The sequence below is a fragment of the Corvus hawaiiensis genome, chromosome 12 (genome assembly GCF_020740725.1).
Source record: "Corvus hawaiiensis isolate bCorHaw1 chromosome 12, bCorHaw1.pri.cur, whole genome shotgun sequence".
Taxonomy (NCBI): domain Eukaryota; kingdom Metazoa; phylum Chordata; class Aves; order Passeriformes; family Corvidae; genus Corvus; species Corvus hawaiiensis.
This window is the reverse complement of record NC_063224.1, coordinates 19,994,772-20,020,541: the sequence shown is the minus strand read 5'-3', so window position 1 is coordinate 20,020,541 and position 25,770 is coordinate 19,994,772. Positions and strand designations below refer to the sequence as shown.

The 25,770-nt window shown below is 41.4% G+C and overlaps 1 protein-coding gene across 3 annotated transcripts in view; it reads right to left on the bottom strand.

Annotated features, from left to right (window-relative positions):
• Window positions 1–25,770, bottom strand: part of GARRE1 (granule associated Rac and RHOG effector 1) — a 62,574-nt gene that overhangs the window by 19,234 nt on the left and 17,570 nt on the right. For all 3 annotated transcript variants that reach the window (XM_048316972.1, XM_048316971.1, XM_048316974.1), the window contains exons 2-7: window positions 13,963–15,292; window positions 6,785–6,991; window positions 4,291–4,431; window positions 3,913–4,008; window positions 3,612–3,773; window positions 2,509–2,667 (exon numbers count right to left, since the gene is read on the bottom strand). In XM_048316972.1, the coding sequence (XP_048172929.1) occupies window positions 2,509–2,667; window positions 3,612–3,773; window positions 3,913–4,008; window positions 4,291–4,431; window positions 6,785–6,991; window positions 13,963–14,457 (1,260 nt within the window). In that variant the 5' untranslated portion in view covers window positions 14,458–15,292. The remainder of the gene's footprint in view (window positions 1–2,508; window positions 2,668–3,611; window positions 3,774–3,912; window positions 4,009–4,290; window positions 4,432–6,784; window positions 6,992–13,962; window positions 15,293–25,770) is intronic.

Genomic DNA, 25,770 nt, shown 5'->3' with positions numbered 1-25,770 from the left:
CACTGTGCTTTCCACACTTAATGATCTGCTTCTCAAAAGGCACAAGACAAGACAGTGAGACTGTCAAGTCATGCTTGTTTTTTGACTTAGGCATTTAAGTGACAGATCCACACACAATTCTGAATGAATGCAGACAACCCAGTACCTAAAAGCAGTACACCAAAGCCTACATAATACTGTGCCATGATTCACTTATCTGCCTTCTTCACAAAATAAACTTAAAATAAACACATCCTCCCTCCCTGCCTGGTGGTGCTTAGAGAACAGCTTCCTGCACCTCAGAGATCCATTGTTCTTGTTTTACAGGTGCTTCCTCTCTCCCTTCCACCCAAAGAATTCTTTAAAAATGCACATTACAATTTCTTGTCACTGCATGAAGCTACATACAAACATAATTGGATGCTGTAAAAAAAGATGGCACATAGTGTATAAAGAAAAACCTCAACGCTCACACCCCTCTAAACTGTAACAAATCAAAGTGAGAATGAAGGAGAGAAGGCTTGCAGGTCTTCTGTCATGTGCACAGCTCATTACATGTCTTTGAAGAGTGAAGCCTGCTACTTTCGGAACCTCAGGTCCATGCAAAAATCTTTGGAGACATGAGGATTCAACACAAGTAAAACTCCATAGCTCAGCACTGTCATTTGGGAGAATGTTAAGTTTTATGCTGACACTCTCCAAAAGTGATGACAAACCTGAAGAATGCCAGTGCTTCAATTACCAGCAGGTCTAACTCGTTATGTCTAGACTGGGGGACACCAGATTTCCAGATTCCTGAGTCCAAATGTGCCTTGTGCCACTCCTCAAACCTCCTCGGGGCAGGACTTGGGTGTGCACAACACTGAAACCCCCTGGAAAGGAAATGGTGGAAGGTGCAGCATCCTCCCAGGCACTCCTCATCCAGACACTCAGGAGCCAAGAACTGCTCCTGAATTACAGCACACTCCCATAGGGCTGCTGAGAAACTCTTTCCTTCTTGGCCTCATTTCCTGTACCTCGCTGCTGACTCCCAGCACCCTACCACGAACTGTGGCAGCTGAAGACACAATCCCATTTAACCATATCCTTTTTTCCAGTCCTCCTTGTATTTATTAATATTTAATACATGTTTTCCTTCAAAACACCTAAGGAGAAATTTGATAAATCCTACTGTTCCAGTTTCTCTGTCCCTGCAAAGACACCACTTCCTTATGCCTCCCTGTCAAACACTGTAGACAAAGCACTACCATCTCCTACCCTTAAATCCCTGTATCTCAGTGAGGTAAGGACTGACAGCAGGTGCACTGCTGTTATGACAGTGATGCACCTTGCATTTTAGGCTGCCCTTACATGAATAGTCAGTTGAATTCCAGTACAATTGGAACCTACTTCTCTAACAGGTATTTAATATGAAGGGAATATCTAAGATCTGATACCTAGTATCAAAGGGATGTTGAAGTAGAAATATCTGGCAAATTCATCATTTCCAATTTATCATTCACCATTACTGGAGAACCTATTAACAGTACCAAAAGCACATGGTTTAACTTGCTAGGATGGAAGGTCTAGGTCACTTAACCAGCTGTGTGATTTGTCTGAAAACCGTATTTACAAAGTATGCAGCTATTTGGGTCCTTTAATCAGAAATTAATTACGAAGCCCTCATGGCCTTGCATCACCTTGAACAAGGAATCACCACTGTACCAGCAAGAAGCATTTAACTCACTGTAGGTTAAAGACAATTCAAAGAATACTTGACAGAACTATCATAGGCTACAGTGTACCTTTACGTGAGCATTTCCTTCCTATGTTGAAGGTGCAGCCTTGTCCCCTACCCACAGTAGTCCAAAAAACCTACATGTCATGCATGAACACTTCACTGAGTGCAGAGATGGCAGTAATTAGTCATGGGAGCACAAACGCATTTTCTTATCAGAGTATGTTCCAAGCATCTATTTTTATCAGCTGCTTAGATATTGTAAATTCCACTGGTTTTCTTCCCCTCAAGAACACATATGTCTACAGCAAGGCATTTAATTGCTCTGTCTTCTGTTGGAGATGTCAGGTAGCATTACCTGGTGCAGAGACTTGCTAGTTTATGCTGGGCAGGAAACCCAGCTTCCATTTGAAGCAGAGAGGAAATGAAAAAATGGCAGGTGTTGAAGCTAATTTGAGAGGGGGGGCAGATGTGTGTTTGGGTCTGTTTAGCTTTTTAACATGGTCATCTATAGATTTGAAAATAAATCTATTTCTCTGTGAAGCAGAAGTGTCATTTCTTGTGTTCTCTCTCGTAACGGAGACCAGGAAGCAGCCAGTGCATTCTTCTGTTCCTGTCAACTATGGACACCACCTACAGACTCCCATTCTACAAGGATACATTTTGCTCAGAAATCAAGTTAACTGCAGCACTACAAATAGAGCAACACAGATAAGACACTGCAAATTAATTTCTAAACTCCAAAATATCCAGTTTCTCTTCAGGGTGTTTGCATAACTTTTGTTTTCCTAAGACTATTGGTAGTCACCTACCAGCCCAGCCTGGCCAAATAACAGCTGCACAGCAGTTTTGCAGGCTCCTCTCCACGTGGAAGGGCAGACCTGGTTCAATACTTCAGTCACAGGAGAGTCGTCCCGGGGTGTGAGTCCATTATGGCATCCGGCTTCCTTGATCAACTGCAGCATTGTGTGCTGGAAAAATAATAAACACTCTGTCCTACCCAACACATGATTCACAAATGGTACCACCAATGCTTCCAGATGGATTTGTCATTGTTCTACATGCTTTTCAAACAGCTATAATGTCTGCAACCTCTGAACAGTCTTATAGAACTAGAAGAGCTCCACTGCAGAACAGAAATACGGAAGATCGTCTCTGCTGTTCGGAACACAATACTGCTCCAAAATTATAAACAGTATTTCTGCTTATATTCTTGCAAACCAGTTTAATCAAAACTACAAAAAGCACTGCAAAGACAACAGAAAAGCAGCATTTTGAGCAACTTATTATTTCAACTCTTTCAGGAGCAAGACGGGGTTTATCTAAAAAGTGAAAGCACTGATTAAAATTGCCCAAATTACTTCTGAATGGACATATTTTCCCTTTGTTTATACTGAAAATACAATTAACTTCTCCATAATTTAAAATTATTTTCAAAAAATTGATTCAAGTTTGTAAGATGACATCAAAAGGAGCTCTGTTACAAAGTGTTTTTTTCAAGTACCTCCCTTAGCACCAGGCTGGGCTGACTTATTTGGGCACCTAAGAAGATGAAGGCTCTGACATGCATCACCTGGCTGGGGAATCTATAAGGGCTCACTTCCCTCTGTACCTCTTGATACCTAACACATCTATTTTCAGAAAGTTCACTGATGCCTCATTGCCTCCTAGATCTCTATGCCTGTGCTTCTCTCAGATTGGAACAAAATTGCTCAGGTGGTCAAAATGTTATCAGAAACAGGCGTAGCCCTCCAATGTTATCAACACTGTGTTTCCAGAGGAAGCCAGGCTGAAAAAAACAACTTTCAAACACAAGTTGGGCACTAAACTTCTGTTTCTGTTGTTCTCTACATTTTAAGGAATTCCACTCTTTCTCCCCCCACCTTTACTCCTGTGGTTAATTAGGAGTTATTACCGTTTTCAGCTTCAGGTTTTCTGCTGCAGACTCATTAAAGGAGATTCCTTTCAGAAAATGGGATCCGATCTGGACAGGGACAGTGGGCAGCTCACACTGAATGGGCTGAGGTGGAGTCTGTCTCCTTCCTGTTTGCTGGGCTTCAGCTTCACTGCAACAGCCCTGAAGTACAGAAGAACAGATCAAATAGAAGAAACTAAGACATTACAAAATCCTAATATGGGTCCAAATTCTTGTGTATCTTAAGTAGCCGTTTTCAAGGCGAGGAGGGATGAAGGAGAGCAGGTTTAGTAGATCCTACCTGAAGACTTGCTTCAATAGCTTTTGGATTCAAGTGGAAGCCAGCCTTCATTGCATATTCACAATGGCCCAAGCTCTCCAGAGCCACTTTGTAAGCCTGACATTAAACAAAAAGTTGAGATAGCACAGGCATATCAGCAAGGAAGCAAGCACGCAGTCAGTGTGTCTGGGTGCAGACAGGGATTGGCACCAGGATTTACCCCACTCAGTTCTATGGCATACACACATCTATCACATAAGATTCCAAAGCTGTAATTCCCAAATACCTCTGAGCTGTCTGTGGTACACAATCCTGCAGGAACACACTCCTTCCCTATTTCACTCCTTGACCCACTGACTGTACTACATGCACATGAAAGCAGCAGACTTGAAAAACCACCTGCAAAGCACTGTCAATTTTCATGTTTAGCTCTTTGAGCTGATGTTCAGGGATGGCCACACTCTGTGAGCAGAAAAGTTGCTGAACTTCAATTCCTGCCAAACATCCATCACATCCTCTTTCTCGCAGTCGAGATGTGGCCTGTAATATGAAAAAAATAATCCAGGGTGAGGAGGGTCAACATTAAACCAGGTCAAACTTAATTAAATTTCAAAGAAGAACAAAAAAGCCCACAGACTTTAAAACCTTCTACAGGAGATGAGAAGCAGCACCTGGGGGAAAGGACCTGGAGGAGACTTTATTATAACTTACTCAACTTCTACTGCTACTTTGGAAGCAGAACTCTGACGCAACCTGTACAGCACAGGGGTGTTGGCCAGCACTTGGATTCAGCATTGTTTGCTGTTACTATTTCAGCTCCCTCTCAGGACCAGGGATCCTGTTACACAGGCCACACCATGGCTGTGGTTACCTGAGGAGGGACTCGTAACTACAACAAAAACTTGCCCCAGAAACAGAAAATATGCTAAATCATGTGTACAAGCACTCCTGTGTTCATAGGATGACACATTTCATAAAATTATGGGTGATTTCTGTGGTGCAATTTGAGAAGAGCCACACAATGCTAAGATCAACTTAGCACAGCAAGAAAATAGCTTTGTGTAATATGATTTTGAAAAACAAGAAATAAGCCAAATATCTACTTTTAGCTGTAAAATCCTACATCGCTGAGCAGGGTAAAGCAAATAGATGTGGGTTATTTTCCAGTCTAGGAAGGAGTCTTGCTCTAAAGCAGGATGTCCAAATTGGGGAGTTCTGGTACTACAGCCAATGGACAGACATGGGCTCACCTCATGGACAGAATTACTGCATTTCCCAAAGTAAATCTTAAAGAGCAAAACCAGTTCTGAGCTACTGACAAAGCATCACGTTAAACTTTACTCTGAAGCAGCAGTGTTCTCCTGCCAGAGAGGCTGATTTTATAGGAAAACAATGGATTGCCTTCCACTCCAAAGTGAAAATTGGTAAAGAGTTCAGTATTTCAAATCTCCCTTCTATCAAAATGATTTGTATATTAGTCTATCTATAATTGTGAGAGAGAGATTTTCTTTAGTTAGAAACCACATGTTTTTCTTATGCTATCCTAATAACCCACACAAATACTCCCAATCAGTTACTTCAGTCCATCATAAAAATTGAGAAGTTTATTCTATTGTTATTCTGGAACTATGGAGAATCTGTATTTTATCTTTCTCCTCTCCATGTATGTTTAATACAGGATTTGATTAGTTTAATACTTGTATTAAACTATTTTGAAATACAGGTTTTGTATTTCTGAAAAACAGAAATAGCTGAAGTGGGTTGTTCAAAAGGTAAAAAAAGAAAGTTAAGCTCCTGGATTCTGTGAAGCCAAGTTTAATTTTAACCACGTTTTGAGCAAATTTGATAGCAATTGCAGGGCATTTCTAGAAATTGTAATAGTTTTAAGAAACTAGGCATATTACATGTAAAATTAACTACTTTTATGCCAAAGGAGTACAGCAATACCAAGATTAGACTGTTATGATTATCTGTAATACACCTAAAGCACTCCCAAATCCCTATTTCATCCAGTGAAATAAATTTAGGCTGCAGTAAAAATCACATATAATTCCTCTTCATTCATATAACTCGTTTGCTTTCCTACACCTTGCAGATGTTAGTGATAAATGGAGACAAGATTTCCAGCCAGGATGACTAACAAGCCATGTGGGCCACATGAGACTGCAATAGCACATGCTGCAAGTCATCTGAATTCAAGGAAAATACACACTCTGTCTGAATCCATTCTGACCTATCAGTCTCCAGACTTCAGTAGTGCCAGGGAAAGCAGAAAACCTCATAAAACTGAATGTCTTTATAAAGGACTGGCTTTGGCTGGCAAAGTAAGGATTTCACAGATGACACATGTTTGTGAAAGTGCAAGTCCAGAGAGTGGCACATTTAAGTAAGATGGGTCACATTCCAGCAATGGGTGGATGAAGCAACATCAAGCTTAACAGCATGAAGACAAAAGTGTTAAAAACCACCACAAAGATTTTAAAGTATGAAATAGAATTCGTGCTCAAACTGTGAGAGAAATAGATATTATCTAGATTATTTTTCATCAAGATTTTGCTCTGTTTTCACAAAAACTCGTTGAGCTTTTTATTTTTAATTCCCTCTGTCTGCCCTATTTGAACACTGGTAGTTCATTACTAATAACAAAAATCTGATTGCACTATTTGTGTGCTCCTAATGCACAACCCTATCTATGTAGGAAACTACAAGTGGGAAAGATAGTGCAATCATCACATAACTAAAATGAATTTCAGTGTCTGAAACCAACTGTGCCATGTTCCCCCCTTCAAATGCAGCATGTCTTTAAAATCAGCTATTTTTTTCCTTTGTTAGGATGCCCAGGCTGACTTTGGGTTTCACTAAGTCTGCTGTGACTACAGTAAGAGCTCCATACCTCTGCTGCTCCTCTCCATGATCTTATTGCATCTTCCAGCTCATTTGTGGGGCTTATATTTGAGGCTCCAGTCCCACTAACGTTCTTCCTCTCCTGAGCTACAGCTTCAGCAAAGCAGGAGTGTGCCACTGGCTGGACTTTCTGCAGAGCTTGTGACAGGAATTGGAAGTGGACCTGCATCACTGTCAAGAAACATCGCCCAAGTACCTGTGGGAGACAAACAAACCAGTTTCACACACATAGGAGAGCTCATGGAAGTTTCCCTTCTTTCTTTTTGTTTGGTGTTTGGGGTAAGGAACTACATTAAACTCTGATTTTTTAAATTAATGCTTCAGATCACAAGTAACATACGATATTTAATCATTTACTTAAAATAAGAGTAAGTGAGCATTAGTTTCTATGAATGAAGGGGACACCAGACTAATCTTGAGTCATTTTTAGTTCTGTACTCAAGTTCTGACTACTTGACAAATGAAAAACTTGCTCAGTTACTTGGCAAAATCAAGCACAAAAATGGGAGTAGCATATTATCACAAGGACCAAGTCAACAGCAAAACCTACCTGCACGAAGACCTGGTTGAATTTCTGATAAAAACCCGAAACAGCAACAACAAAATGCGAATCGTTTAAAAATACTAACATAAAATGTGAGGAGTCTGCCCAGCAGTTCCCCCTCCAGGCAGAGTGGTAATGGGCAGGCAATGGGCATCAGCAGCCTTTTCCCCACAGCCCCACGCTCGCTGCCCAAAGCTGAGCCCTGGCACCGATGTGCCCTCGGAACACTGCGCTGAAACGGGCCCCGCTCCCTCGGAAAGGCCACGGCAGGGCAGGGAGGCCCAGGGCAGCTCCAGCACGGAGCCAGGAGGAGATCCCACCTCAGCATCCACGTCCCTCTAACTGTGCCCAAACACACTCAGATGCCTCAGGTACCATGAGCACAGCAAAGCTTCTGTGTCAGAGGATTTTGGTGCAAAAAACAGCAGTGCCACCATCCAGGGACATCCTGGAGAGCCAAGGGCTCCAGCGGGAACGCTCCGTCTGCCTCCGGGGCCACGCGCCCTGGGCAGGAAAAAGCTGACAACCAAGTGTAACTAGAGAGCTGCAGAGCAAGAAGGATTTTCCAAGTCCCTGTAGAAAGTATTTAAAAGCTATTCAAAGTGTTTCTTTTATGGAGTTTATCAGACAAAGCGCTTTTAAATGTGTATTTGACTTGGATTTATTAAAAAAAGATTCAACTAGAATTCCATTTTAGGAATAATTCATAAAATACACAGATAATGTACAAAGCCATCATGCCTTGGAGCCACTAAATCATCTGGCTTATTTTCAGCTACATTCTTCTGGAATAAAACTATTCAGACACAATGTATCTTCCTGGCAGGACTCTCCGGTCACACGAACAGTTATATGCATTTACTATCTACTTCAGAAGAACCACTGGTGGCAATGCTCTTTTCCACTGCATCCAGACTCCTTTTGACATTCCATTCTGGTTCAATCACTTCCCTTCTTTGTACAAGGCATAAAATTAAACATTTTTGGTACTTTGACTGACCTCTGAAAGTGGAGCTTGCCTTATTAAAAAAAAACAGTCAGCAAATGATAAAATAAAGACAACTCCAACTTTCCTGGGTACAAGATTAGAAAGATTTATGAGAAAACTGCAGGAAGAAGCAACTGGTGATCTGAATTATTTCTGTGTAGGAAGAATGCAGTTCTCAGGGGAAGATGAAACTAGTACTCATTAGGAATTTCAAGCTGATTAAATTTCAAAGAATATTTAAGGTACAAAGGTTGAAGTTTCCCCAGCCTGGGAATAACGCTCAAAATAAACAAATGATTTAGGTTTTAAGCGGCAGCACACAACATTCCTACTATAATTTACAATGTTAAACAGTGAAGAAAAATAATAACATCTGCTTTACTGAACTTTTTATTTTATTTTAAAAAAATCCATTTCAGCCTTCCTCCAAAATGGGTAAGGATGGTTTCAACTGCTTCCCTATCAAAGTAGTGGAGGACTTTCTGTTAAACATTTCTTTTGGACTAATGGACTTTAACTCACTTTAAAGAGCTCACTTTAAAGCTCACTTGGTCAGATTTTCTGCCAAAGAACCCAAACTTTGCCTCATCCATGGGGAAGGTGCAGCTGGTGGTGACCTCCCCCAGACTGGGCTGGGCACTGACCCCTGTGCAGAGCAACACAGGGAATCTCTGCTGCACATCCCTGCAACAGTGTCAGCACACAGATGCAGTTTTCCACAGTTAGAGACACTACCACCTCTTTTTCAAATTTATTTTCCCTACTTTCCCATGCAGAAGTGTGTGACTCTCCTCCTTTAGACCAGAATAAGCACAAACCCTACAAACTATGCAGGAATCAAAGCTGAACCGGAATCATCTCAGGTGTCAACCAGTGAGATCTCCTTGGGAGTGGTGATGTTTTCTTAAATAATTCCTTAGATTCATTTATATTGCATAAACAATGAGGTCCTCAGCTTCCAACATTTCATCCCACAAAATACAGCCCCAGCACCTTGCCTTCCCTGACCTGTACCAGGCAGGAGAGCTGTTTGTCTCAGCAGAGCCTTGCCTGAAGGAATCTTTCTTTTCCTGCTGAGGCACAGTTGGAAGCAATGGGACTTTTGGTTCCCTAGCAAGGGGAGCACCAGGTGAGATGAAGTGTTAGGTTACTCTGTCCCACTTTATCCTCCTAATGGGGGCATGCAATCAACTTTGGAATATTCCACTGGACAAAGTGTACACAAATTGCCAGCTTTCATTGCTAAACAGCGATGCCATACAAACTGCTTGGCAAGCAAATCTTGTACAACAGATTCCTTAAAACAGAACACTACCAGTAATAAAGTTAGCAAATAACAAGAGCCAGTCTTCCATACTTGGTACAAACACTGACTTGCAGTTCTCCAAGTACCATTTTATGCAGCAGAACTTTCTTCTTTTTTTCCTTTTTTTTTTTTTTTTGGCTGGTTCCTTAAACAAGCAGAATGCTCAAAAATCCAAACACCACAACAGAATTATTCAGTGGTTTCTCATAACAGAGTCAGTATTGGCATGGCCTGGCTGCCACTGAACTGGTGTGTCCCATCATGAACTAACAACCTTCCCGTACATTACGTGGGCAGAATATTATTCATTTTCACTACATAGCAATGCCCTGCAGTTCCAGTGAGTGATCTCATGAACAGAAACCTCCAAAGGAAGACTCAATCCTGCCCATGGGAAGGAATCACCTGCAGGCTGAACTAGATTCCAGCAGAAGCTGCACCTTTACACTATTAGGAGACTTGGACAACCCAACAGACTCATTTCTTCTAACAGTGACCCTAAAAGCCACTCGTGACAATCCGATCTTGACAGCTACTGAAGTGGTCACTATCATTTAGCAAAAAAACAATCAAGTGTGAAGCATTTTAAAAATAAAAAGCAGCAATTAAAATGTAAGACAACATATTTTTTTGCTACTAACAGTTCCTCAACTCTGAAGAGTCTGGAGCCAATCCCTGTAAATCCCAGGAAAGAATCTTTTAAAAAACAGTTAAACTGAGCTTTACAATGTTTGCTACAGAAAACCTACATTTAATAATTATTCAGACATTTTTGTCCCACAAGCGTCTTGTTTAAAAATCTTAGGCTATTTTATACACATAAAAGCCAAAAATTATCTCCATTTAATACAAAACAGAGCACCCTAGAATAGATCTGGTGCCCATTCGTGCTTCCCTTTTGTTCAGGAAGGCAACGCGTACATCCCTCTCATTACTACCACTTCTAAGACAATACACAAGCCCTGTGTAACTACAGGTCATTCTTTATATTTTGCAGTACTGAGGCTTCTGCAAAGCTTCACAAGAGATGGGGAAATACACTTACTTTTACCAGTTTACTCTTCCCCATGGATTTCCCTTAATGCTTTTATTAACAGAAGTACAGAGTTACTGCATTCCCCCAGCTGACAAACAGATATGGAAAACACACCCTCATTTACCCTGATTTCCAAGCTGTTCTTCACCCATACAGGCACAAAACACCCGAGAATTCAAAGGTGTTGGAATGGGGAAAAGAAAAAGAAAAAAAATAAAAATCAGCATTTGCACTTCTGAAATTAAGAAACCTTGGGAAACTCCATCTGTCAACACAGTTTGATCAAGAGAAGTCACCTTCTTACACAGCCTGGCAGACAGCTCTGAACTAGCAAGCTTTGTTCTAAGTAACAATAAGTAAATTAAAAACCTCACCCCGTGGTGCTATAGCCCAGGCTGCACAACAGTTTTCAGTCCAAATTCAAGTCAAGTATGTTAATCAAAGCTTAAGTTTTCTTGACATTGCCTTCCCTGGGGGGCAGAGCCCACTACAGTGGATAAAGCCGTGTGGCACCTCAGAAAAGCCACAGCTCTCTGCTTGATTCCTAAAGCCAAAGCTGCTCCACTTGGATTCCTCATTCCTCCCAAAAACATACAGCCTGTGTTAAGCAAGGTTTAGGGACACTGCACTTTCCTGAGCTGGGCTCATGCATATGAAGTCTCATTCTCATGTCCTTCTCATGAATTTGGGGTTCTGTCCCACTGCACCCAGAATTACAACTCACCTCCCACTGCTTCTACACCACCAGCCTCCATCCACCAAATGAGAGACTGCAGAGCCCTTCTTAGGGGACTGCTGAGCTGCCACTCAGGTGTTTGACCATCTCTCAATTCTCTCTGACAGAGCTGAGAGTTCTTTCAGTCACCTACTGGAGAAACTGCCAAAAACAACTTCAGACAGACCTGTATTCCCCTCCTGGTATTTTCCAGGGGAACAATTACGCTGCCTCACACTCTTCCCCCATCACTTCCCTGTTCAGCAAACTCTGATGAAGTCAGGCGAGCCCTTTATATTTTTCTGCTTACATTGTGAGTTTTTTAATCCTGCTGGCAGTTTTTATGAAATGTTAACTTCTCTATCCACCAGGGGGGAAAAAAGGAAACTATACTTTTAAATTAAAATTTCAGCATCAACAGCTCAGTCTTCAAATCCCAGAAAAGCACAATGGGAGAGGATCTCACCAGGTCATCATTCTGCCCCTAGCAAGGAGCAATTTCACCTGGGTCAGTTCTGCCAGATGCAGGTTTAATCCCTTCTGTAAGCTCTGCTCCCTACCCTTTGTAGCAATCCACATCAGTGCTCCACTAACACTACAAAGGATTTCCACAGCATCTAATGTAAATCTTTCCTTCTGAAATTTAAGTTCCTTGCTCCACCTTACATGGACATGAAGAACAGACACTGACATGTTCTGGCAGCTTCTCACATACTTGAGCAATTCTCATTTTCCTTCTCAGCCTCTCCTTCTGCAGAGTCCATCTTTCCAATTTGTCCTCTGATGTCCTATTTCCTGGATATCTGACTACTCTTGCTACTCTCCTCTGCTGCCTCTCCAGTTGCTCCCTGTTTCTCCAAGTGCACCAGCAGTGCTGTGCATGTGCACTGTTGTGTTTAAGGCCATAAAAACCAGTGAAGAGTTCAGGGCTCAGTTGATGGTTCTTGCAGGTTAGGGTTGTGTTAGATACATGGTAACTGCCTCTTTGCACAACAGAAACAGCATTGATTTATTACTTGCAACTGCACAACACTATCACCCAACACATGACTCCCACAAGCCCTAGGACTGCTCTCCAGAACTGCTGCCTAGTGGGCTCCACTCCTGAGGCAAAAAAGTCTCTTTAAATATTGCAACATTCTGCTTTCCCCTCTGAATTCCATCCCAACTGGAAAACTCGTTTGTTCAGGATTATTTTTAGTTCAGCAGGTCTCTCAGCATACTTACATCCTGTGCTTTCAAGTCACCTACAAACAAAATGTATTCCTGTACTGGCCTCTGCCAAGGTCCATTTCAACAGTGAGCAGCTGCTGCTCCTTGGGCACAACCACCCAACCCCTCTGCCTCTGGAATTCACACATCTACACCACAGTCCTGACTGACCCACAGAACAACCACATGAGTTGCTGTCAAATCCTTACATTCTGCTGCTGCTTAAGCCAAAGCTATATATATATATATATATGTATATATATATATATTTTGCTATAGCTTTAGCTAAAGAGTGATGCTATTGGATTGTCTTTAAAAATAACAGTCTACAGAAGGCATTTATAACACATATATAGCCCATCCTACTTCATTCTATACCAAGTATACAACACTGAGAACTGTAGTACACAACTGCAGGGAGAGCTAGGACGGACAAATTGCATCCTCCTTAAGGACTCCATCTGGAAGTGGTGCAGCTAGAGAAAGCAGATAATGCCTGACAGGCACAAACACTCACTCATACAAAGTTACCTGAAATCTAAATCAAAACCAAGAGAACTTCAAAGTAAGTTTTCCACTCAGGATGCAGTTCTGAAGGAATAACTTTGCAAAGACTGCTGCGAAGTAAAGAAGTATGTCAAAACACAAGGAACTACTTAAAACTCCAGGGATTTATCTGTGACTATCACTTAACGCTGCCTGCTACGTAACACATTTACTAGAGGAGAAATACCCAGACCTTCCCAGCCAGGCATGGCAGGAAGTTGGGGATCCTCTCTGAATCCTGATTCTTGGGCATTCCCTGCCGGTGTATGAACATTACAGCAAAGTCATGACAAATTTTCACAGCACTGATCTCTCACACAGTCTGGTATTTTCCTCTTACACACAACAGCTCAAAAAGACAAAAATGTTCTAAAGAGGGATAAAATATTATTAGTCAACTAATACGCAGTTTTACTCAAACACTGATGACAATATGCTACTCCCACGTGCTCAGGTTTTCCCTTGGAATGGGTAATACCAAGGAAAGTGTAGGCTGATTTAGAATATGATGGCGCAACATTGTTAGAAACATTAGCTAACGTGAAACAGAAAATGGTTGACAACTTTTGTCTAGTTGGCTCTTCTACAGAAATACCTACTAAATACCTAATTTAATATAGATGGAGGTCAGATCCTGCAAATGACTTAGTACTTTCTTGATAAAAAAGAAATGAAGAGTTTCTTTTTTCACCAGCATTACCCACAATTACATAGCAAGGTGGAGAAAACTTTTGGTGCAGAAGGGATTGAGAACAGAAATTCAGTTAAAAAGGAATGATACAAATTCACGTGCAAAACAGTATCCTCCAAGGTAACTTACCTCAATATCTTGGAGGCTGAACTCTTTTTGATCTTTGAAGTTTGCAGCTCCTGCACTCAGCTCCATCAGCATTTTTGCTATTTCTGGTTTTATTGCTGCTGTGAGTCGACTCGCCGCTTCCATGACATGTTCCTGCACGTCTTTCAGTTGCATAGCTGCCTTAGAGTAGTGCGAGTTCCTAAATACACTGCTGAAAAGATCTGTAAGGAAAGTGCTCGTACGGCAAAACACGTTGAGTGCATCCAGGTATTTGGAGATTCCCTGCTGGATGTCTGCGATCGGAGTCGTGTGGGAGGCGGGGTGGGAGCAGCCGCCCGCAGCAGCCGGGGACACCAGGGGGGCGTTGGGGGTGGCCGATGCCAGCGGGGCGCTCAGGGTCCTGCCCAGCTCGGGCATTTGATACTGCTGGTGTTGCTGCACTTTCTGCTTGGACCCGCCAAGCAAAAAGCGCCGCTTATAGTCCATTTTGCTTTCTTGTGCACTGCAGCAATACATAAGTGAGTGCTTGTCCAGAGAGTTCTTGAATTAACAATCACTTGTCAAATTCCTTCCTCGAGTATCTATGTACAGTAACAGTGCAGGACTGTGTACATAGGTTTCACAAAAGGCATTTCAGAAAGGCAAGCGTCTGTATAATCTGTATCAGCAGTGGGAAAGGCAGCAGATTTGCTGACTCCGTGTTTTCAGTGTTCGGTGCAGCCCTGCTGCAGTTATAAACTGTACTCAAAAAGCAAGCCCAAGTATCTTAATAATGCTCTGTCTCTTGTTTGGTATCCCCTCCGCACGCAGAAAAGCCAACTGGAGCAGGGAAGTGATCGCCTACGAGTTCTTCATGAGCATAACATTGTCACTTGCTGTTATGTCTACAAAAGTTAATTTTGTCAATGCAAATAATAGTTTTAGAAGCAATACCTTAATACAATTTTCCCATTAGCAGTATCAGGAAAAGTGGAGCAAACCACCGATCAACAGCGATTATAAAAGCAGTGCAGAGGGTCTTTCCTTGAAAAAGCAAATCCTTATGTCAGCAGATCAAGTATCTTCAAATGTTTTGACAGATCCAGTCTGCCAACTCAGTTTACTTGTAGTGTCTCTTCTTAATATTGGAGGGGGAAAAAAAATCTGGACTGTTTACAGAAGACTTTGCAAGTATAAGTTATTAAAAATTAGAGTGTTTGTTATTGCAAGCCTTCTTCCCCTTTCCCTGTTTGTTGAGGTAGTTGTTTCCGTTGTAACATTAAGAAGTGGTGCTTCCAGACTGCGTTTGCCCTCAATTGCAGACTCAGAACAAAAATGCACAAATGTATTTGTAAGGCCTCTAGGTCATTTCCTGTGAAGGGGGGAGAAAAAAGTTTACATGTTAGAGAACAATGAGAAGGTTTAAAAATTTAACTCCTGCAGTGTCCTGGTTCACATTTCTGGGCACACACTGTCAACAACACCCAAGATCCAAAGGGAGCGAGAGCCACACTGACAGTCTAAAAGGCTGTTACAAGTCAGTGTCATCCTGTTACTAAACTCAACACTGTTGAATACTTACTTGTTAATTCTTTCATTCTAGGCTGTCAAACTTAAGACTCTGGCTAATCCCCAGTGCAAGTCTTGCACAGTTAAGAGCAGGTTATTACTCTTAGAAGGAGTTATTACTGCAGAAAGGTTATTACTGCAGAGCTCAAGGGGAGTTAATCACATTTTCTAACCTCATCCTTTAAAAATAATGAAAGAATGAAATAAATTTAAACTTTTTTTCATACACCATAATTTATTGCAGAACTCTCCCATTCATTTTAATAGTTTACTATGTCAACAGATACAAGTCCTTAATTTTTTTTTTAGTACAACAGACAAATCTGCCTAATCCTACCTGAGATTAGCTGAGAAATACAACATTCAAGTCCCATTCCAGTGTGATGGGCAGGCAGCATCTCTCATACACAAGGTGGTATATGAGGCACAACTGCCTGAGAGATTGGTCTAAATAACAGTCTCGGCAGACAGCAAAGTAGGGAGGAAATACAACTTCTATGCTGCCCTGCTCCTACTGCAAACCCTGGTGCAGCTGGAGAGCCAAGAGGTCCTTGAAGGCATCTGCAGGAAGGTGAGCAGAGCCTGAGCAGTGGGAAAGGGCCAAGATGGAGCACGAGGTGTTCAAGACCAGACACTGATCAACAGTGACAGGACAGTATCAGAAGGATACAATTCCTTCCGTCAGTCTGCCCAGTCCTAGCTCCAGTCACACTTCAGGCCACTCGCTCCCTCTCCTACACACATCCCACTTGATTCTATCAAACATGAACATCTTTTTCCTTACTGCAGCAATTGCAATGTACAAGGATAGTATCAAACAGTAATCAGGGTTTTTTTCCCAGGTACTTGAAGAATAATCTGGAAACCTTTTCATTTAACAGCAAAATGTTCCTTTAGCTATTATATTCGAGAAATTAAACCTGTAGTAATATTGTCAAAATGGTTAGGGAACAAATATTTTATTTTCAGTCAAAATTTCTTATTTCCACCTGCCCGAACACACACAATATTCATTCACTCCCATATCCCTACATATGTAGGGTACAAGCATCCCACAGATACAGAAGAAGGCAAGACACAGCAGGACAAAACAACATCCAGAGCTGGATAGTCTCACTCCCACTAAAACAACAGGATACAAGTTTTTCAGGAAGTTGTTGCTGCAGAGGATTCTGCTTCCGAGATCTAGAGCAAATGTTCTTTTGTATTCCCACTTTTTAAAACCTAAAACTCAGAGAAACTCCCGTACGCATTTCAGCATCCTTGAAGTACTCCAAGCTGACTACTTACCTCCCTAACTACTTTACACTTCTCTCAATATTCGCATGGAATGAGTCAAAATGCAATAAACTCATTAAAAGCTTAATTTTCTAGGAAGTCTTGATGTCATATGCATAGCTGAAAATAATTTTCTCCTTGCTTTAGAAGCTATGGTGCCTTACAGTGGAGAGCATGATTAAATTGGTTTCCTTGATTGCATATAAATGCAGATGGAACAAGAGAGTTGGTTAATTTAAATGCAACATATAAGTAAATTAGTGATTGTTTTTCCTAAGCAGACATGAAATTTCCCATTGCAGAGGAACTTAAGAAATGATCATGAAAGAAAAAACTAGGAAGGAGGGGTTTTCAAGCCCTGGAGCACTGAACGACATGAGATTATCAGATTATCAGCTCGGTGGTTGTGATTATACATGGAGCCTTTCAGGATCAAACACACTGAACTCATCATTTGGAATGGTCAGACATTCAGCCAATATATAAACCTGCTGCATCCTAAAAGAACATAAATGCAATGGATAGAAAATATAAGGTGGTTTCATATTTTCTACAGTTATAAACAAAAACAACAAATCATTGTGTTTTGCTTCTAGACAATTTCATCGTCAAACTTGCAGGTACTTACTCAATTCTTCAGCTTCAAAATTCCCTCATAATAAAATCTACACAGAAGTTTAAGAGGACAGCTTGTATCTTCAGCTAATATTTATTCAAAGAGAGGAAAGCTGCATGCCTCAACACCAGACATGTGTCTGAATACTATGTCTGAAACTCTGTAATGAGCTCTCTGACATGCTACATACAAAATAAACATTCCTCCTTTTGCATCTTTTCCTGAAAAAGTGAAGCACAGAAGGTTCCCACGCTCTCCCTTCCCTTCCCCAGTGCTACAGCTCCCCACTGCTTTTGGTGCATGGACTAAAAGTGAGGGCTCCACACTGGACTGGATGCACTTTAGGCCAATCTACTTCTTGCCACCTTAGGGGGGGGGAAAAAAAAAATCAACGTGTTTCCTTCCAGTGATACAAGAACTTCCAAAGAATCAGACAGCTGCACAAGCTGCTCTAAAAATGGCCACATTTGCATAGAGGAAACAGAAGTTGCAGGAAAATGAGTGCAAATGCAAATTGAGTTTGCTACTTTTTTTAAATGTAGCATCCAAAATTTTTTGCTTAGATACTTCACAGAAAAATGCTTTTTCCCAACTTCACCAATTGCAAGAGAAATGAATGAACAGGGAAGACTTTGAGACAAGTGGAATTTTGTACCCTGCAGTTTGTTTTGGACCAGCATGAGGGGTCAAATCCCCCATCTGTCCTGTTTGGGACTACCCTGCTAGAAGAGAAGGCAACTTTTTCCCTGAATCAACACAGGAAACTGAGCAGAGGAAACAGTGCTCTAAAAAAGGTTCTGACCTCAGCTTTAAAAATTGGCAAAAGTTTGCCTTCAAATGGTATTCTTTATGGATTCTGTTGTCCTTCCAGCAAATATGCAATATAACACAGAAGAGCAAAACACCTGAGCTATTTTTTTTTTAATGTAACACTTCATGCTATTTCATGCTGGTTTTAATTTTATGAGATACAGATTCCAAATCTCAGGATGGATTTAACACCACACCCACCATTCTTGTAAAACAAACTGAATTCAATTAATGTTAAAAAAAAAGTTAACTCCAAAAGACACAACCCAGAGCAGCCAGATCACTTACCCAGGAAAAGCCTGAACAAACAAACCCACGGCGAGGCCAAAAGGCCAGGAAGCTGCCGGAGCCAAGGGCCTCCTGTCAAAAACACACTGATTCCCTCTGGCATTTAGTGATAGAAATCTTGTGCAAATCCAGAAGTTACTCCACGAGGAAAGGTGCTATTCCACCTTCACAGTTTCCTGTCACTAATGTGTACATCCCATCCATCAGGCTAATCAAAGTCCAAATGTGAATACATTTGTAAAACCAAAGATACTCTAAATGGTCCTCAACACCTGCACAGCAAACTGGGAGCAGAAGGGCAAGGGAGGCCCGTACACCACTTCCTGAGGACTGGGCAGTGTGCCACTGTCCCCACCACCAGCTGGCTCAGGGCTAGAAGAGTGACCAGGCAACAACAATTTGTGTGTGGGCATCCAGCTACAAACATCCTGGCCAAGGAAACCCCGGCTGGGAAGGATGTCCGGCACAGAGCCAGAGCACGCAGAGCATCCCTGGGCAGCTCACCTGGAGCACCACACTGCCAAGGACAGCAGGGAGAACAGCCAGGGATTCAGAAGGCAGCAGAGACAGCCCTGAGTACAGAAGTTTCAGATCAGCAGTGTGGTTTGAAAGCACGGGCATTACTGAACCAGGAGAAACAGGAAGCAGTCCCAGGTGGGAGCCTGGCACAGGGCAGCACCAGTGTGCCCGCATGAGCCACAGCCAGCCTGCATCCCCAGGGAACAGCCAGGGCTGTGTAGGAGCAACAGGTCCTCTCCTGCTCCTCCTTTTATACAGCTCACCAAGTGGAGGTAACAACACAAGTGGACTAAGACAGATGGTGGAAACTCCTCCAAGTAAACTTTACAGGATCCTCATGAATAAATAGGTTAAGAAAAACAGTCGGGTATCCCCAATTACTTTAAGGGAGGGATTTTAAGACAGACATCATATTTTTAACCGGGAGTTGATTAATTTTACACTATCCCAAACTGAAGATGGATTACATCTACAAAACATATCCCTTCAAAAATACTAAAAATTGGAATCCACAGAGCAGGGATTCAATATTAATGAATAGCTCTAATTTCAGCAACAAATCTCAACCTGATAAATTAAATTCTGACTTTGACTACAACTGCTCCACTACTCTCAATCAATACACCACATCTACTAATATTAAAATTGCCATAGGAATGGCACCTTTCTAATATATTCAATCCACCCATGAAGAAAAAACACATAAAATGAAATGTGTGTGGGCTTTTAAAATTTGGTTTCATTTTCAAACACTGTTTTGAACATAAAACTTTTCAGAATAATACAAGAGCTGAAGCTACGTTTCAATAATTAAACTTCTCAGTCAACAAGAAAAGCCACCTTCAAGCAATGCTGACTGGCAGAAGATATGCATTCACCTCTGACATCAACCAAGTTATTCTGCACCTGGAATTTCTTGCCAACACATCATAAATACTTAAAGCATGCAAACGCTGTTGTAGGGGTTGACAAGTATTGATTATCTTCACTACCAGGGCAAACGAGGCTTCAGGTTTTTCCAGACTCACTCCCACAGCTGTCAGGATGCACACACAGGACAACAGCCCCAGCAGCCTGGGAATGCCAGCAGGGAGAGGACTCTCCTTTACCAAACCCTGATTGCTTCTGGTCCGGGGCTACAGATCCAGGAAGGAAAACCAGCATGGCTTTCCAAGGCTTTCTAACAGGGTGGGCTGCAGCCTCCAGGACACCCAGGCACCTCCTGGATGGGTTTTTTGGTACAGGGTTTTTTTGTCACCCAAGTTGTAAAAATCTCCTGTTAGAGGAGGATGGGGGAAAGTCAGAAATAGACCATTATACCAAAATCATTTTAGTTCTTGTTAGCTCATGAATTGCTCATTGGGATTCCTTTTTGGCTGCTTGCCCAGAACAGTTGGAGGAAAAAAACCAAACCAAAACAAAAAAGTAGTCAAATGAATCCTTAGTGAATCCACGAAGCTCCTGCTGGATACATTCTTCTTCCAGGGTGTCCCGTTCCCAGCACCAGCTCACCAGGCACCAGCTCTCCAGGGGCAGATGTGTGTCAACAGCCACACTGGAACTGACCCCGTGTCCTCCCTGCCCCAGCTGGGGACCAGAGCTCACAGAACACGCTCCACAGGGCCTGTGCAGTTAGCACAGTTTAACTAGAATCAAATTGAGCACCTCAAATTTCAACAGAGTAATTTATTAATTCATAATCTGATCTCATTTGTGCCACTTACCAACCAAAGCACTGAGATCTGTTAAACCAGCAACTTGGTTTTATTAACTCAAAAGACCAATTTCACTGATGATATATACCTACCTAATATTTATAGACAGTCTCTGAACTAATTTATTATGCTTTTGTCTAGAGTTTTCTTCCCTTCAGAATGACACTCCTTAAAACAAAGACAGTAAATTATTTGTGCTGATTTGTGTCTTTTGCCTTAGTACTGAAAAATCCTCTAGAGGCACATGTCTGCTATGCCTGAAATGACAAGCAAAGACAAAAATATGGCCATGCCCTGCCCAAAAAACCCAAATAACCAAAGACTGTCGTGGAAACCACTCAGAAACAGAGAGAACTGGAAAAGGCTGAAGAACATCAAATTTTGGGGTCAGGTAAGTACTGAGGGTCCTGCCTGCTCAGCACTACACCACCTCACTTCCAACTCTTAACCCTTCAGAAAAAAATCTATAAACCTGTGTAACTACACTCCCTAAAAGATATACACAGAATGTAGGTGCTCCTCAGTCAGATTCATATTGTCAGCACAGTGAACTGGATTTTTCCAAGACAGAGCAGCCTACAGTCCACCAGGAGACTTCTTGCATTTTGTCTGAAGTAAAACACATAACACTCCAAATAGCACTAACTCAAGTCTCAGCAGTAAGATATGACAGCAAAAGGAAAAGCTGGTGGAAAGAATGCGTTAAACCAGAGCTTCTTTCAGACTTGGGTGCCTCCGCCAACGTCAAAAATAGATGCCTGTGTCAGATCAGGAGCACTGTTTCAATCCTCCCTTGGCAATAGGTGCTTACGTTATCTATTTTGAAAGCAGGACCAGTTCCCCTTTGAAAAGAGAAAGAAAATAATGCCCATTCTTTTGAGAGAGCAGCCTAACAAAGCCGCTGCACACAGCAAGAAAAATTCCCTCACGTGACTGGCAGCCAGGGGAGACTCAAGGCTCCATCTCTCACCTCCCTAAAGGGTGCACTCACCACCAGCCACAGGCACACTCCTCCACCAGGGCTGGAAAATGTGCTAGGATGAAGAAAAAGCTTGTGGGACCAGACTGAGGGCAACTCTAAGCAACACAAATCTCTGCAGAAAAGGCACAGCTCTGCCTCCCAGAACAGCTCACCTACAGGATTCTTTGATCCTACAGGACTTCTCAGGAAGAGACGCCTGTGCACACACAAAGCCATCCACAGGAAAAGTACACTTCCCTTCCAAACAGAGGGAAGAACTGCAAGCCAGGCTTTCAACCAAGGGACAGTGAGCTGACAATTTCCAGAAAATATTGAGATTAAGTTAACATGTTCCTGTAAATGATCTTTTTAGGCCACAGATTTCACTTCCTGCTGAAGGGAAGTCAGGGAGGAAAGGCTGAGCTAGAGAAATATTCAATTAAGGATATATGGAACAGGAATATTACTTGGTCAGGCTTGTGCACCATGGTCCAGTTATGGCCATCTGAGACAATTCCCAAGTCTGTCTCTGCACCCCCAGCCAGCACATCACATACACACTTGAAGTATTTCTAAGGTACACCAGAAGCCACCATATGGCAATTCTTCTTCACCCTGTTACTCTTGATTACTGTATTCAAAAGTAAAAATGTAAGCATAAAGTCTAGGATGCTGTTAAAACTTAAATGAAAACACAAGCATTAAGAAAACAAATTTGTTTCTCAGTTGTGTAATGAAAACTCCAAAAATCACCATTTCTCAAGTTTATGCAGAAAACCAGCTTTCACATGGGGGATGAACACAATACAGTAAAAAACGTCAACAAAAAAGCCCAACACTAAACCATCCTACAATCCCATGAGATTACAGTAGACATCTTAAACCTCTGGGCTCACTTCAGTAATGGACTTAGGCACATGTTTAGTTCCCGGTCCAGTTAGTGGTGTCTCCCACACAGTAAGGTGAGAGTTGAACTCCTTGTTACACCATCAGTTGCAGCTTTCAAGCATAAGCAAATGCCATACTTAGTTTTCAGTAACATTCACTGGGAAGAGATGTTTTCAGTACACATTTTAAGATCCAAGCTAAAAATTTCTACTAAAATTTGTTAAAGAGATTTAGGAAATCACTTTGAAGAACTTAGTTACTGCTGAGTCAGTGCAGATCAAGAAACCAGGCAGAAGGCTCCATGTAGAGCTTCATTCCCACCAGCTTAAAATGATCTCTCCATGGACTCAAACAGAAAAAGCTTCCACACCTAGAAAAATGGGAATAATTCCCACTCTTTGACAAAATACATAGAGAAATAAATGAAAGATTCTTCAACACATCTTCTTTCAAAAGTTAGGTTCTTCTGAGGATGCTTTCATTGTCCTAAACAAATCATACCTTAAACAAGACTTGGAAAGACAAGTGGCAATAAGAGCCCAGGTCCACACTACACTATTTAGTCTTGACATACTACAAGCTCTAACACATTTATATATATTTATATATATATATTTATATTTATATATATATATACACACACATACACACACACACAGGACTAAGGGACTTAAGACACTAGATTAATTAGGGATACATTTATCAACTCATACATGGAAAAAGAATCCTAAACTCACATACAAAATGATGGGCTCTGGCCTGATCATTACCACGGAGGAAGGTGATCTATAACTGATGGTTTTGCTAAACCTCAGCCTGATGCCGAATGGCAGTCACAAGAATAGATCTGGAAGGGAACAGCCATGTTGGAAAAGCCAGAAACATACTTATGCCACTGCATAAATCCATGGTTTACCCACACTTCAAATTTAGTGTGCAGTTCTGGTCTCTTATCACCCTTCCTTACAGAGGGGCTCACTTGGGTTACTGAACAGTCTGACCACAGGCGCAGGAAATCCCAGACAAAGCAAGTTGTTGAGGACAGTTTTAAATTAGAATTGCCCACAAATTCATCCTGTTCTTGCTTTTCCCTAGATACCCATTTATAACCTCCAAGGGATAAAGGAGGTTGAGGCGGGTCAGTTTTGAAGCCTGAATCAGCCAAAACTTGTCACTCTCTCCATGCCAGCAACCCCTGAAAGCAGCAGAACAGTCAGGACGCCAGAAGTGCCACAAGGACACACTGTTTACAACTCCTCTGCAAACAGAAACATTTCCACATCCCAGCTCAGCTGGTCCCTTTCAGACTTCCAGCCATTCTGCCGCTCCTGCAAACACAGATACCACATTTCAAACACCCCAGGACTCACACTTCCCAGCACATACACCTTCGAGTTTTCCCGCTGAAATAAATACCCCCAAGCCAAACTGTTTTAAGAGCTTGCGATGCTGTACAACTTTAAAAAACCCCAAACTCGGAGTAACTTCAGTAGGCATTTTAATTATTTTAGTAGTGTTAGATAAAAGTAGTTTTTCAAGGCAGAGAAAATTATAGATCATCTACACATTTAAAGCTCTTCTATGAAGAAGGAAGTTCTGAGTACTGGAAACATGAGACAGATTATGTACAGCAAATCCTGTAAAGCCTGTATGTGATTTTTTTTTGCCTGTTTGCAGCAAGGATGATGAAAGCTTTCAAAACATTTGGAGTAACTCAACACCAACAATCTTTCCTTACCCAAATTACTGTGCTGCTTCTGAATTCTCAACACTTGCCACAGAATTCATCTACAACATTCTCAGTACTAGACTATATGGAAACAAAGAAAAAACCCTGCAAATGCATTTTCTTAGCTGCATTAAATGCACTAATCCTAACCCCCTTGTATAAAGGAAGTGGCAACTATTAGCATGCATTTCCACATGTAAACTATCTTTTTTTTTTTCATTTAATAACAGTTATCATAACACTCCTTTGTAACAAATTAAAACCTAATCCAGTATTTACTAATATTTATTCTCTTAAGTACAAAGCAGGAGCTTTATCTTAATGCTCCCCCAACTCATTCATTGAAAGTCTCCTACTTGAGAAGTATTAAGTATTCTGAAATGATATTAATTTCATTTCCAAAAATAGGAAACAGGAGTCCATATCAGAAAAACTGACATCAGCACATCCCCTCAGTGCCACAGGACAGTTGCAGCCATGGGGTTTTTGCTGTCTGTGCACACAGAGATTCTGTCTCCACAGCACAGCTCCTGTCCCAGGAACAGCCTTTCCAAATGCTTTATGGGCTCACTGTATTTGAGCAGCAGTAAATTCATCACTGAACAGCTGGAGTTTTGCCCAGGAAAACAAACTATATTCTACACTGAAGAGAGGGACATGATGATTACGCCTTTCATATCCCTCTCATGTTGAAAATTATGGAATTACCAGAAAACTGTAATCATGAAAATGTTAAACTAAGGAGAATGTATTTTTACAGCAAATGAACATAATTATGTTTACCATATTTGGGCCCAAAGCTGGCTGGCAATTCAGTCTGTATATAGACAGCAGTATCTGATTCACTGTCACAGGATATGAATAAACCAGAGCAATCCAGTGTGAATTACAGTCTCCCTTCCATAACAAAACCAAACATTAGTGTGTACATAACACTACAAAAGCATAATACTACCGTAAATAGCAATTCCATAAATAGTAGGAGTTGAGTAGTTTTCATTTTAATTCTAAAAACCATTATTGAACTAGACCTTTGTAACAGAAGACTTTTGGAACTGTCAAAATGCTTTATTTCTAACAAATCTATGGTTTGTAATATATTATCTTATGTAGAACTAATCTCTGTAGCTGATGAAGGAACAGTGGTGACAAGTAATTTGAGATCATAAAGATTAGCAAAGTAGAAGCAGTAGCATGCATACTTCATAACCTTTCCTCATTTTTTCTTATCAAAAAAGCTACTTGTGTGTCTTGGGCACAGAATTCACCTCCTCATTAAGGCCAGAATTTTTAAAGCTTAATTAAATATAGATGAGATTTTTAAAATAGCCCTAACTCATCTTGCATAGCTGGGGCCAAAATAGGATTAGTTATAAGATGAAATATAGCACCCTTCCAGTTTATGAATCTCTAATACAAATCAAAAGGAAAAGATAGACCCCAAACTTGCCACCTGTAACATTTCCCTCTCCAAGAC